We start from the raw sequence: 15,574 nt of genomic DNA on the forward strand, positions 1-15,574 counted from the left end.
TAGTTATTCTTATACTTTATTATTAATTAAGCCAATATTCGCTAATTTTTATAGATTACATATAAATGAAGGTAATCAAAATGGACGAGAGACGGAATCATGTGTTCGGTAATTCCGAAAATCCTCGTAATCTTGGGAGTTCAAAGAAATTGTTTTACTAAACAAAGCGTTTCGTGATGTGATATAGAAGTAAATTTTTTAACATACTTTTACATTTCAATTTCTCGTAACGCATAGAAAGAATAGAAAGAATATTTTACGTCACTCGACCGAATGAAAATAGGAACGTTCAATTTCTTTGAGCTTGAAAGTTCAGTAAAATATTTTTTCTTTTATACGAAGTCCGTAGAACGCTTTCGCGTTCGCACTTGAACGGTAAGAGTCGATTGGTAAGAACTCGGCGCGTTTAAATGGAAGCGCGAGAGGAAAATTGGCGCGTGCCGAGCACGAGCCGTGAGCCGTGAGCCGAGGCACGCGATTGCAATGGCGTAGGGGGATCGATCGCATATCCCGATTTCGAGTTCATCTCTGACATCTGCTCCGAGTCGCGCGCGAAACGTCTCGTATTCGAGGAAAATAGATCGGTTGCTTGGTAGGACCTATAAGGCGACGTGCATACAACTCGCATTCAATGCGATTAAGAGATTTGTCTTAGTGAATTCTCCCGTTTATTCTGTCGTTATGGTTACATAATCTGATTTGATTGTCGCTTTGGTGCATCTTACGATTCTATTTCGCGTGTAGGAATTTGTTATCGTGACTTGCTGAAAGGAAAGCTCGCTGAAAAATAAACGAAGAAAATGACTTGCGTAAAAAAAATTTGCGTAAAAAAATTTCGACGCATAAAAAAGCACCGCCGACATAGAGTGAGCCGTTGTTAAAATCGAGATAAACCTGTTATAGAAAATGATAAATTAAATGATAAATGATAACAGTATTACGTGCGTATGATACGTGGAATGCGTTAATTAAGTTTAATAGATCGTGGCGGTTCATCAATTAGCGATTAAAACGCTGACCTTATGAAGAAATTAATAGCGTGACCTGCGATCCGTTCGATTCAGAGCGCAGCGCAGCTAAAGAATATGCTATAACACGTTCGATTCTCTCGACAATGAATTAGCCGATCGTGCAAAAAACGAAGAAAGTCATGAACAATTCACGATAAAAATTCTTGATGGAAGAAAGAGGAGCGAACTTTTTTGAATAATTCCTCTAAAGAAGTTAGAATCTAAATATGTCGAAAAAGAATTTCTATAAATTCACATTTCTGTGATATTTGCGTTTTTAATTGATCCGTCAGAAAAACTTTATTGGGGCGCGAGCGTAGCTTTATATTATTATGATAATTAAAGTTTACATATAAATATCGCGTATTTATAACTAAGAAAAAGGAGCAAACCTCCTCGAATAATTCTTCTAAAGAAGTTATAATCCAAATATGTTAAAAACAGAAAGATTTCCAACAAATTTACACTTCTGTGATATTTACGGGATTAATCCGTCAGAAAAACTTTATTGGGGCGTAACTTTATATTATTATAATAATTAAAGTTCATATAAATATCGCGTATCTATAATAATATTAAAGCTACAGTCGCTCGTTAATAAGAGCGGGAACAGATAAGAAGATGATTCCGAAATGACACTCTGCTCTTTGGGACTAAATACCGCCGATTGGCACGTCGCCGCGCCGCGCCGGTCGCTGCGCTCGGAGCGGAGCCGTCGACTCGGAGCCGCGCGCGCGGCCGCCTCAGTTCGCGCACGGCCGCTACGGAGTGAGGACGTGCGTTGACACTCCACGGCGCGTGTCCACTCGCCAAAGACAGTGAGGGCTGCGTGATCCGTGTCGCCTGCTCGTGCTCCTCATCTCGTCACGGTCTGTCCACGCGAATGCCGAACGACTGCCAGTCATGATCTCCGCCGAGACGCGACACCTCCTCCCGAGCACGCTCCTCCTGCTGTGCAACCTCGTGGTCGCGACGTACGCCCGTTCCTGGGGTAAGTCATGAGAGAAACGTGCGACCGGTATACGCGGGGACGATCGCCGTCGGCCGTCGATCGTCCTCGTTGACACGCCGCGCCGGTAACGGGCCAATTTGCACCCGGGGAGGGGGGAGTTTCGTCGCGGCGCCGCACACCACGACGACCGGCCCGTGTTCGTGCGCCCGTCCATGCATACGCGCGCGCGCGCGTATTGGTGCACGGGCGCCGCGACTCCATTCACCCGCGGCAGCCCGTCACGTACGCCACTTTTGCGCGCTCTCGGCCGTTCGTCGCGCGCGAAAGCGGCACACGCGCGCGCGCGCGCGCGCGAAAGCTGAATGAAACGCGCGGGTGATCGGCGATCCGCGCCCACGTCGGATCCTCGCCGATCGTCTAGCGCGCCGCGATCGCCCGTCCTTGCTCGTCCTTACACCTGTTTTACGTAACGAATGTCAACGCGGTCCGGGGTGACGATCACGCGCGCTTTCACGCACACGCGCGCGCGCGCGCGCGTGCGAACGTCAATGGGAAACGGGAGCGGACAGCGGACGGATCGCGATGACCGCGAGATCGTCGGGCACGTTCCCCCGTCGCCCCGCGACGATGTCGGAGGTCGTGGAAATTTCGGACACTGAGGCGGTCGCTTCCTTTCTTTGAAGAAGCTCGCGTTTAGGCCCGCTCGCGTTTCCGCGGACGAGACATTGTGACCTTATCTCGTTCGCGGTGTAACAGAAAATAGAAAGCCGCCGTACCTTGAGTCGGTTCCCGGTTCCTGGCAGCATGAAAGAGAAAGAGAGAGAGAGAGGGAGAGGGAGAGGGAGAGAAAGAGCGTGTAATAGAAATCAATTAAGATCGCTTAAAAATCCGGAGCCGAGAGTTCATTCGCATCTCGACGCGTCGTTAATATGCATGCGTCGGATAATCGGCGACGTAATCGATACGCGAGCGCAATAGTGTGCGTGTCTGAACGTTGACGCTAGCACGCTTTGGGAAAGCCAATAGTCAAAGATCAAAGTCATATGGAGCACGATAATATAAATAATAATATTGTATAATCAGGAAAGAACCATTTCTCTGTCGAGACGCAATTATTTACGCGATTTAGAAATTTCTCCTTGGCGCCAGTTTCTCTCTATCTATCTATCATGCGCGATATTAATATATATTTTTTTAATCACCGAGCGTGAAAAGTTATAAATAGATAATAGAATCAAATATGCGCAATCATCTCACGGTCTCGAAGATGATCGATTAGTCGTGAAAAAGATCTCACGACTGTTTCAGTTGCTATGCGCGCTTTTTATGAATTGGCATGAATATTGATGTAATATTATCGGCGAATACATCTTTCGGCAAACCAGAAGATGTGCAAATAGAAAAAAAGAACCATTTCGGACGGAAGAACATCTTTTCGCACGGCTCGAGGTTTTGACGCGCGTGTCGAACCACACGTGCCTCCATGGCGCACGAAAAATCACGTGTACGAGGTCGGCCAAAGAAAAACGGAACTCGTGACGCGTTGCAACGCGCGAACCCAATTTCCATAAATTTGCCTTCCAGTGACGTGGTGATTTGTTCAAGAAGGTTCTAAACATATTTCCAAACGTTCGTTACTTACGCACGGAATCGCGGGAAGCGCGTCACGCAAGTGCGAATTTCGCGAAGTCTTTGAAAAACCATTGAAGAAATGGCAGTTTGGGAGATACTCTGATCTCCATTTCTATCAATGTAGATTAACTCTTACTCTTACAATTAGTTTAACGTATTTTTTATCTTTTTCAAATTCTTAGAACTAGAAAAAGATAAAAGATAAATTGGACCGAGATTAAAGTTAATCTACATTGGTAGAAATGGACATGTAATGTCATTGTCCCGCAGCGAAATTTCGTTCTTGCCCGACATGATGGATGTATCGTATCATTTGGAACGCAAGTTTCCTTAACGATATTTGCCTCAGGTATACAATTCTGTACCAAGTTCCGCTCGATCGAACAAATATAATACAGGATCAAACAAGTAATTCAGATAATGGAATACTATTTTTATGCCAATATTTATACGATTCTTAAAGACGTTATATTGTACTTGGCAATAATGCATAGTGTTGTTGGAGAAGGCTATGCGTTAAGGATCGGCCGCGGTGCTTACGATATTTCATGATGCATAATGCATAACGAACCGACATGAAGAAGAAAAATAGGTCTGTTTGAATCGCGGTAACTTAATCGTAATCGGGCAATTGTATCTCACGTGTATATGGTAATAAATACATTATTTATGAATTCGAAGAGACTGAATTTGAATAGACGGAAATATCAATAGAGAGATGCAAATAGTAGCAAGAAAAATAGATCTCTTTTATTATTAATAAGTTATGCTTTTCACGCTGATCTTATTTCTCTCTTCGAAATCGTACTGCTTTATTTCAATTATAAAGAGAAGAGATTAGCGCGCGTCTAATCTAACAAATTAGATTAGACAATATTGAATTACACATATAATTTCAATGACTATTCGAATGATTATAAATGTACGATCAATCTATTTATTTTAAATAGTGTAAGTTACGATTTGCCATTGGATTTTTCAACACTGAAAATTGGAGAGATTGCTAGAATGTCGTGTTAATTGATTGCAGCGTGATCGCGGTACTTTCCCCTCTGTTTTTCAGCCAACGCGGAAAGTGAAAGAAAAAAAACGAGATAATCTATCTAAAAATTGTATATGAACCCAACATGTCACCCGGTCGCGTTGATTTACGCTGACGGGCGATAATTATTGTGCAAGTTGACGGATTAGAATATTTCCCGCAGAAATTTCCGCGATGCGCGCTTGCGTCAAAATCTGTCGTAATCGCAGTTATCCTCCCGATCGTAGCTCACAGGTCGGTAAACCGTAAATTCGCTTCGTAATGCGGCGAGGCTACGGCGTCTAAACAAAAAATGCAACAGCTGCGATATCTTATCGAATCGCAGTATGCCTACGTGCACGAAATAGATCTATTACGCGTATCGATACGCGCGGAAGTGCAATATTTAAAAAGTCGTTCAGTTATCTCTCACATTCTTTTTCCGTCGTTCCTTGCCGTTTATCTATCTCATTAATTTTATCGCATCGATCGCAGTTATGCATACTACACCACACGACACAGAATTGTCTTTTTACTTTGTAAAAACTTATTTTTTTTGTGCGTTTTCCATTATCAAGTCTGAAAAGGCATTAGAACAAATTCATGGACAGGAAGTCCATTCGTTATCATTACCCGACACTTAAAATGTTATCGTTATCCGCCAAGTTTTAATCTGTGTTGCTACGACTTAGAAATTATTCGGTAATAGAGATATTATGTACACCATGTAAGCGTAACAAAAGTAAAATTTTTGTTTTAAAAAGTATGTACATAAGTTTTTCGATAGATAGATCGAAGCGTAAACGTTTCGCGCGAAAAAACGCAACAGATTCTCAAGTAGCGCGCGACGTGCGATCGTACTTCCTCGGGAATTGGCGCGAAAATACCATCGCTGATTGTGAGATCGAAGATTTTCCTCGATACCGCGTTGTCGCTGATAATCTCGAGCGCTGCACAAGGTTCACTTGACGTAATAATTACATAATCACAATAACCAATTACGATACGTAGTATTTTCTGACTAATCGATGATAAGAGCTCAAAAGCGATGATTTGTAGATTAAACTGTGATGGCAATCTTTCTGCAATTCATTTGCACGTAAGTTGCAAAAGCATGAAAACAATTTTAATTGTTTTTTAATTCATCAATCTGATTAATAGACAATTATTTGCTTAAAACTTTATTTCGCGCTTACAAAGCTTTTTCCCGAAAGCCTTACTGCCTTTTTATTTGATTCAAAATGGTTAGTTTATTTTTCTTGAGATTAAATTCTAAATTAGGGTTCTTCTCTCTGCAGACTTAGCCGTGGTGATCGGGAACGAAATCGACTTTTTCGCGCGAAACAGCACACCTATGGGCCATGCCAGCATCGGAGAAGCCGTTGCTTTAACCGGAGTAACGTACGACGACACCACTCGAACGATGTATTTGTCTGACGTAAGGAACAACATATCCATATTCAGCAACGATCTCACGGAGAGGAATTTCACGTCAACCCCTCTGCTGAAGAGTAAGTACAAAGCGTGCAAATTAATCCCTTCAATTACCACAGTGAGGTCGAGAGATAACAATTTCGTGAATATTCTTAAGAACGTCCAGAAAGATTTATAACTTCTTTTTTTAATTTATTCTATTTTCGACACAAGTACATCACAACAGTTTATATTCTTAAAGATGTATACATGATTAAAAGATAGCGTCGCTCTTCTTTGAGATAGCAAGATTAAAATAAGATATATATCATTATATGTATAGTATTTTTAATATATTTCATTATTATTTATTTACATATAAGATTGCTTATGATGTTTAAGGAATACGTTATATTTGAGAAATTTTCTCGTTTACTAATTAACTAGTTTTATCTCTATCGATAGGTTGTTATAATATGAAAATGAAAAAGTGTAGAAGGTATCAAAATTCACGCGAACGTGATTTTCACGGTCTACGTTTATACAAATGCCAACGACATCGTTTTCGCTTGATAGGCGAATTTTTAAATGCGTAAGAAATTCCGCGGACGAAGAATTTGCCACGTGCCTGATAGACATTTGCGCAATCCAACTGGTTTTATTGGTGAAAAGTAATTTATTCGGACATAATCATAAATCGGAAAGATCTTTCGCGCGGATTTCCTCGTGATCAACGTTGATTGCGTATACGATAACCCTAGGACCCTTCAGTTTCCATTTTTTCCGACGAGCAACATAGTCTCTTGCTAAATGTTAAATCGAAAAGATATTACATATAAATTAACATTTGACAAATCTTCGTGCGTATTTTCCTCTTTAGAAATCTCTAACGCGGAAGAAATTCGTGTTAAATAAATGCGTGTTTACCGTGAAATGTAAATACGACCTATGAGACATCAGAGATATCTTTACATTACATAATTGAATTGCATGTGCGTAGAAGAGAACGGAATGCACATCGTCGGGATCGTTTTCGACACGTCGTCGCGCACTTTGTTCTGGGTCGACGCCTTGAAGGACATCATCGCGCAGATGCACGTACCGCTGAACGGTGAACTGGGTGATCCTGTCGTTTTGCACAATCTTACCGGGAGCAGCCCACGTGGTATCGCCCTCGACGTGTGTAACAGGTGTGCCATTTACAATCAGTCCTGCGTCATAGAGATTGTTACTCCGTCCACTGATCTGTTCGTAGAATCGAGAAATGTCAAACGGTTATCAATAGAAATCGTAAATTGCAATAGTAAAATATAAGTGAAAACCATGACAATGCAAAGAATCTGCAAAGCTTTAAGTATATCAATTCTTAATAAATTTTATTACGATATTAAATTATATTAATTTATAAGTTATTAAGATAAATTTCATCAGTTTTATTATATCCGAAGTATTATATATAATTCGGAAATTATTTTAGTAATATTATTGATGATTGGACACATTATGAATAAAGCAATATAGCACAAAACAGAAACATTAATAGCTGTGCATAGTATATTGAAACAAAGCGAAAAGAAGTAAAGTGCATGCAGAATAAAAATAGATCATATTCCATATGGATAACTGTCGCAGCAATTCCCAGTACATTTATCCGTCTCGCATTGTCAGCGAATGCTTTATAAAAAAAGGAAATAATAAAAGTTGAAAATGTGAACCTGAAAAAAGACGTTGCTCTCACTGTAATATTCCGATCATCTGTCCATTTTGTATCGTCAAAGCAATCTATTATATAACAAAATATTTTATTATATTCCATTATATTTAAAAAGATTATAAAAAATGTCATCCTATAGTGTGACCATTATATTGTATAAATTTTATTTTTAGAAATTTATATTGAAAGATAAATTTCTTTTTATAAGTGATTATATGATTATTAATACAAAATAAATGTTATGTGATTTATTCTTCCAATGCCGAACTAAAGAGAGAACAAACAATAATCGCAAACTTTTTCTTTAGCCGCATATACTGGGTGAACAGTAATATCTCAAATCCCAGTATCGAGTGTTCTAATCTCGACGGAAGTGATCGGACGATTGTCATCAAGGAGAATCTATATGAGCCCCTATCGGTGGCGATCGACCATGCGGAGCGAAAATTGTACTGGATCGACGATGTCGAGGGGATCCACTTCAAGATCGAGCGCAGCAACTTGGACGGTAGCCAACGGGAACTGCTGGTCCATAGCAAGCATCAGCAGCCGGTTTATCTGGCGGTGGACAGTGAGTCGATATATTGGTCCGATTGGGTCTACAGCGCGATCTGGACCATGCCGAAAAACGCCAAGGCTGGGGATATCCCAACCAAGTTCAAATCATACTATGACTCGAGAAGAGATGCCGATCCGGCCGGCATCGTGACGCGCGACAACGTCGGCCAGATCGATTGCGCGACGATCCTATCGACGCTAGAGAAGAGAACGAACCTGTCGGTGCCAGCTCCACGATCGGCGGCCGAGACATTCAATAATTTAACTACCAGCACGGAGGAATCGGATTTGACCACCGAGAGCTCCAAATACTGCCTAAACGACGGCCATTTGAACAAAACAAGCAACACGTGCCGGTGTAAAGAAGGGTGAGTAACTTTACTAAATATCGCATAAATCTATATCTATAGTTGCACAAAAAAAATTTCACAGATAAATGATATCTATTAAGTTAACTAAATGTTTCCGTGTTTGGTAAGCAATTTGAGAATTTGTATAATTCTTGCAGGTTTAGCGGACCCTTTTGTGAAATGTCTCTCTGTCACAATTACTGCCTCCGTGGTAAATGTATTGTAAATCATCACGGACTTCCTGAATGCATATGCACAGACACATTTAGCGGCACCCGCTGCGAGACGGATGTTTGTAATGATTACTGCCTTTACGACGGTGAGTGTTCCGTCCAAGATGGAAGGCCATCTTGTAGCTGTAAATATTCCAAAGGGACCCGATGTGAAGAGCCGAACGATATCGCGGAGATCTGTACAATCTATTGTGCGAGCGATCGCATTGGATCACACAGCATCAGTTTGACGTCGTGCAGGTATACTTCGTAGATTTCTTATTCGCACCAATTAGTATTCGATAATTTCGTATATATGTGTTTCCAATATTTAATGACAATCTTAACATAGAAAAATAATTAGAAGCTTAAAGATCACAATTACACTTAAAAATATTAATATTAGTTTGTAACAAGATCGTTGTGATTCAGAGAGAATATTCGATTTTGAAGGCAACCTATATGTACATAATTGCATATTATGTATATTAATATCTCATTGTGTATCAACAGGTGTACAGACTCTAATCAAACAGCTGAAAGAATTACGCTTAGCGACAGTTTCCAGAACGGTACGCTGCTACCAATATTCGTAGCCTTCACCGCTCTGCTTCTTGTAATGCTCGCCATACTCAGTTACTATGTGAACAAATTACGGAGGCGGCCGCGAATCAAGAGGCACTACGTGGTCAGTAAGGGCGTTACGCCGCTCACATCCCGACCGCAGATACCGGATCAGTGTGAAATTACTATAGAGAATTGTTGCAACATGAATATCTGCGAAACTGTGAGTGATATGCCATCTAAGTAACGCCTTATGGTAATTGATAGCATGCGTAGCGTCAAGGTTGCTGACGTTAAAGAAATTTAAGACCGAATCTCGCGATGCCCGTTCTCCTCGTGTTTCGGATTTCCTTTTGCTTTGGATGCAAAATCATGACTCCTCGCAATCGCGGTTATCATGCTCTTATAATTACGATAAGTTATTAGAGAAGAAATTTTATTTGGCTCTGTTGACAAGAACACGCGATTGCACGACTTTTTAACTTCGAAGAACGCAACGAAATATTTTCCTCAAAATCTTCTCACTACTTTTAATTAGGATTATAGATGACTCTCTATGCTTGGATATCTTCCTTTGAAAGAAGATGTTCAATTAGTTTGTGCATTATGAAGTACGAATTTTTAGGCTGTTTGCGTATCTCTACCTTAAAAAAAGAAACTTATTATACGGTATATAATAACTGCCACGGAAAATGACGGCTTTCAGAACAGTATTGCGTTAGTATTACGTTGTGACTAATTCTGTTTGTTTATTATTTTAATAATTTTATTTAACTGTTGTTATATAAAAAATGCATGGTTACTTAAAAAATAAATCTGCAATGCGAAGGATATAATTTTATCGATTAACTTAGCATATATATATAACAGACTTTCTAATTATTTATTTTACATCATGCACTTGTATGCTTTTTGTAATCAACTTTATATAATCTTTTTTTTATGCTTCGCCGATTTTATGCATTCTTTGTGCAGAATAAATTTGTTAAAAATTTATATTAATCGCGAGAATGGGAGTAAACATGTGATTGCCAGTATTTTACATATAATTGAAAAATTATTAAATTATTTTTATAGTCTTATTTATTATTTTATCCCATTTTATAACAGTATTTTCGAAATTTACTTTGCCAATGGAGAAAAAGGTCAGCATTAATTAATTTATCTTATAATACAATTAATAAGGAGAGGGCAAAGTCAAATTATATTATCTCCTTTATGAGCTCGGCTAATGTGTTCATGTATTCACGCGTAGATTTCAATTGCGTGCGCAATGTCAACGATCGAATTATGCTAAGATTGGATCTGTTTTGCCGTTACATTCCAATTTACCAATCGGCTAAATTGGAACTGTAATCCTCGTACGGTATTAATTGTGCGATAACGTCAACGGTTATAGTCTTGTTTTTCTCGCGCGCAGTTCTAAAACACGATGTATATTTGTTACTTAAAATATACGACGATTATATTAAGAATAAGACTTCCTACAAAGACGCCTGCTTGCTTTAAGAACTAATATTTTACGATTACTTGCAAATATTACAATTATTCGATGCATTTGAAAAGTAAATTTTGCCATGTGCTAAGCTATTTCTAAATTTGTATTTAAATAAATTTCTCAATTTATTTCGCCATTTTTGCAAAAATACGAATCAGCGATTGTCAAATAGATAACAGGATTTCGTTCTTTTACAGCCGTGTTTCGAACCAAAATTACGAAATGGTGTGTCAAGGAGCAATAATATGAAAAAGGAAGAGAAGAACTCCTTGTTGGATAATATGGAGGGTAATTCGTGCTAGCACATGCTACTCTCGTCTCGTCGCATGAAATGGCGAAAACTCTGCACGAGCTCTGCGCCGCGTCGGAGATCGTATTCGCGGGACTGTTCCGTGTGTTTGTGTATAACACAGCGGCGAACTTTAGTATTGTTGTTAAGTTTGAAAACATCCATGTTGATGGGATGCGCATGAGCGCGCTATATCGACGACGATTTCACTCCATTTTGGAAAAGGAAGCCAAAGGTCTTTTTAGAAAGTCCTATTTCTTAGTACGTCATACACATTAGGGCTGTGTTTTAGAACCATTTTGTCACTTAGTAGTAATTAAATTTATCATTTGACGTGTTGTTAGATACTTGTTTTAGGAAAGCTGGACTATATGTTTTTCTAAATCTGCCAAACGCAATCCCTCTCGCGCGCAAGAAACGCTAAGGTTTTAAATAAAGACGCGAAATGTTATTATAATTTCAAGATATAAACCATATTTCTGATTATTAATGTATGGTATTACCGAATTATACTTTTTTTAAATCTTTGTGATTATATAACTGAATTTGTTTCTAAAACAAAATGTCGCGAAATTTAAAATATATAACTTCTGACAAAAATACAAAGATTTGACGGAATTACGAGCTTGTAAAGCTATATTGGAACAAGACTATATTGGTATTGATATTTGAGATAAGCAAGCGAAAGGAAATGTGTACGCAGTTTAGTACTAATTTTTTCATAATCTATCTGATAGATATCTGCCAAACAACGTAATTCTAATATGAAAACTACTATAATACTTCTTTATACTTTCATTTATGTTCACTTCTCGTATGTATCTCTTATATATCATTTAGAACTTCTTTTATATATCATTTAGAAGAGAACTCAAGTGTGTAAAGTGAAAAGAGAGAAAGAATAAGGAAAAAGTAGCTATCGCAGTCACAAGGGGTGCGCAAAAGTTGCCTTAAGCGATAATTCTAATCGTTGCTCAAAGTACCATTGAGTACATTCCTGAAAGAAATTTAGATCGCGATATGGCGTCGCAGAGATAAGTGATTCTCTTATAACATTTTTTGACTGAACCATCCGTCAATGGACTTTACAGTACATAATTATATGAGTAATTTCATCGCGTTAGATCATAATTCGATAATTAATACCATTCGTCATTCTTTGATTTTACATATCGCGTTCGTGGGAATATTTGCGCAAAAGCTTCATATCTCGATATAAGCGCTTCTCTCTAACTCCATTCTCAGTTAATTCACTAAATGAATTCACTTCGTGTACATTTTCGTAATCATGTTCAACCGCTGACCATCTTCTTTATCATACTGTGAGTACAACGTACGTGTGTATATATGTGTACACCTAACATTCGTGAATATACGAATGAGCTCGAGTTGGATCGTGCTTTTACGCACCTAAGATCCTTTAACGTGAATATGTAACCGCTGCTGAATATTAAATTCAACTCGGGAATCGTTATCACTGACGTAAATTCATAGTAGTGATATGAAAATGTATGTGGCATTGTCTAGGCAACTAAATATGTAATACATGTATACATATATTACATTACGAGGTGTATACTAGATGAAAATAGGAAAATGTTCAAAGAGTCACAATGTATATATAAACGATCCTCAAATATCCTCGAAATACTGGATATCCCCCAGTGATAAAATACACTGCAGTTTTATGAAACTTTGCCAGAAGTTTCCGATACTTATACATCAATGATATCCGTGGTTTTTAATCTAATTTTGAGGATCGTCAGAATCGTTTTTTTTTTACATATAGTTTGAAGATACCTGTAGGGTTCATTGCAGAGCAATACTCCGTTTATTTACTCCGAAAACTTTTGTTCTGTATCGATATATGCAACGCGGAGCCAACTTTTAAGTCTTCTTCTTTTCTTCCAATTTTATTCCGTCGCGAGAGTGAAAAATAATTATCCACCACTTTTATTTTGTATGTGCGTGCAATTGTGGTGGCTACAGCGAACGGGCGAGATCATGTACGAGGCGAATGGTGCACTTGTACATAACAATCAATTTTATTTTGGTTTTTTTCGTTCTTAAGGAGGATAATCGAAAATTTTAATCTTTTTCGCCCATATCTTTGCGCAAATCGGCCGTAATGCATAGCAGTTACTTAAAGCGTACAATCTGCTACGTACACCAAAGTTGTTTTTGCTAGTAATAATAACGTGAAACAGAGTACAATATTATTGGTTTGCAGGAATTATATCGCATATTGATCCGAGCTAAGACATGATTAGATCTTTTACAATGTTATACGGAGGCTTCTTCTATAGGCTACTACATATATAGAAAACATTTTATTTTCAATTCTAATCACGTTAGAAAGTGGCAAACCAATGATTATTACGTTGTTCATTTAATTGTTTATTTATAGGAGTTATGTTATATTTTATGATACGGAATAATGTTCCTGTCGTTGTGACAACAAATTATTCGCAGTACATGACGATACTTTCTGTTCCTGTATACGATAGATGCTACTTAAAAAAAATTGTCATATATTTGCTTTTTAAATCTACTTTATAATTTTATATTAAAGATGCGATTTGCGATACATTTGCCGATTCTATACATATATACAATATCTGTGTATATATACATATATATATATATATATATACAATATACATATTTAAATATGAAAAAATATATATATGAAAGTTGCGCGATCTACGTATCGATATTGTATTTGGAAAATAGCCCTCTCCCACACACTCATCCCCAGAGACGGGATAGTGGATTTATGGTGAAAGGGTTATATTCCTGAAAAATATAAAAGCCATGATGATGTATAATATGCAATATGTCTGTAGAATTTTGTTTTATGTATTCAAAATGATAAAATTTGTCATATGCAATATTTTTTCGAATTTGCTAAACATAATTATCTTTATGCAGAAATGTTAATTTATCATCCTGAACATTTAATGTTTGATCTCTATTGTATTGTACATTACATATTTTCTGCATAGAGATTCGAGAATTTATTGCATTTACTTTAAATTATGTACTTAAACTTGGTATGTGTGAAGTCGTACTTAAATTGCAATCAAATGATTAGATTTTTTAAATTATTAAATATAACTTCAAAAGCAACATATTGCATATTTTGCATCCCTTTACAATGGTTATACTGCTGGTTGCTATTGTATACAGATTAAAGTGAAATAAAATGGATTATCTCTTATTACTGATGTGTCGTTATTATGTATACCTTATTTCCTGGAAAAGTGTGATAAATAGGTTTGAATTATAATTTAAACATACGTCTTTGTTTAAAGAACAGTTATTATACACTGGATAATTTTAATGTAGATATCCCTATTTAGATAATAACGGATTCTACTGTATGAGATGCAGAGATTTTTTAAACTGTTAAAATTTATTGAGAATAAGCGATTCCAATCGTGTATATCTTTTACAGATCATTTTTATTTTTATATAATTAAAGATATTTACAATTTTATGAATAATTGGTGCAAATGAGCAAACGGTTTTATTACGTACTTTTATTACATAAATGTATATCTATGAAAGACATATTAAATGTCATATGTACAATAGAATTACAAGTGATAGTTCGTTACATTTAAAAAAAAATTAAAACTAAAATTGTTGCCAAGATTATATTTAAAAAATGGATGTTTTGATTCTTAGAAAGTATATAACTTTCTAACTATAAGAGATCGATAGTTTAGAGTTTAGAGAAATTAATTTTCTGTTATGCGTCTATTAATTATGAAAAAGCAAAGCAAGATATACACATGCACTCTCAAATTTATATTAACTATCTTGTTAAATATTAAATACGTCAATTAAATAAAATTTATGTTGATTATACTTGAAATATCATAAAAATCATGAAAGAAAGAATTTTAGGTTATAAGGCAAGCGAATCTCGAGCTTGCAGTCGTCTGTATTTCGTCAGAAATCTCGCTCCTGTTACGCGGGAAGCATGTTGAGCGAGGAGGTTGCAGTAGGTATTCGAACAGCGCCACGCCCGCCCCTACTTTTACTACTATGACCCGTCTGCTTACTAATGCATAATATATTTTTTGCTATTACTCATTAACAATTTAATATTAATATATATTGTTTAAATTAATAATGTATTTATATTAATTACTTTTTCTTATATGTATGCATGAAACTGCGAATGCAGTAGCTCGTGCTCGGCGCCGCGGAAAGGTAGAAACTTTAAAATATGCGACAAACGACACTGCGGATATATCTCGAGAATATAAGTTCATTTTAACATTGTGATGTATTCTTTAATGGGAGGCATACTCTCTCGAACAATATTAGACGATAAAGAGTTTTAGAATGCT

General features: G+C 37.3%; 1 protein-coding gene across 2 annotated transcripts; it reads left to right on the plus strand.

The window, feature by feature from the left end:
* Positions 1 to 1,728: 1,728 nt before the first annotated feature.
* Positions 1,729 to 14,433, plus strand: Cue (Protein cueball). Of its 2 annotated transcripts, none has more exons than XM_071708143.1 (7): positions 1,729 to 2,001; positions 5,914 to 6,126; positions 7,029 to 7,218; positions 8,051 to 8,668; positions 8,809 to 9,123; positions 9,376 to 9,649; positions 11,122 to 14,433. In XM_071708143.1, exons 1-7 carry the CDS (start codon positions 1,914 to 1,916, stop codon positions 11,224 to 11,226), a joined length of 1,803 nt encoding a protein of 600 aa, XP_071564244.1. In that variant the 5' UTR covers positions 1,729 to 1,913; the 3' UTR covers positions 11,227 to 14,433. The 2 variants fall into 2 exon arrangements, with proteins under 2 accessions (XP_071564244.1, XP_071564245.1); XM_071708144.1 differs by lacking the exon at positions 1,729 to 2,001 and adding an exon at positions 5,396 to 5,714.
* The last annotated feature ends 1,141 nt before the right edge of the window (positions 14,434 to 15,574 follow it).

The sequence above is a fragment of the Temnothorax nylanderi genome, unplaced genomic scaffold (genome assembly GCF_030848795.1).
Source record: "Temnothorax nylanderi isolate EJ_2023f unplaced genomic scaffold, tnyl_v1.0 TNYL_tig0064_pilon, whole genome shotgun sequence".
NCBI lineage: Eukaryota > Metazoa > Arthropoda > Insecta > Hymenoptera > Formicidae > Temnothorax > Temnothorax nylanderi.

Excerpts from the sequence above, each read along its gene's own strand:
- Cue (XM_071708143.1), top strand. The coding sequence starts at position 1,914 with ATGATCTCCGCCGAGACGCGACACCTCCTCCCGAGCACGCTCCTCCTG. Across the intron at positions 2,002-5,913 it reads GACGTACGCCCGTTCCTGGG|ACTTAGCCGTGGTGATCGGG; the intron begins GTAAGTCATGAG and ends TTCTCTCTGCAG. Across the intron at positions 8,669-8,808 it reads ACGTGCCGGTGTAAAGAAGG|GTTTAGCGGACCCTTTTGTG; the intron begins GTGAGTAACTTT and ends TAATTCTTGCAG.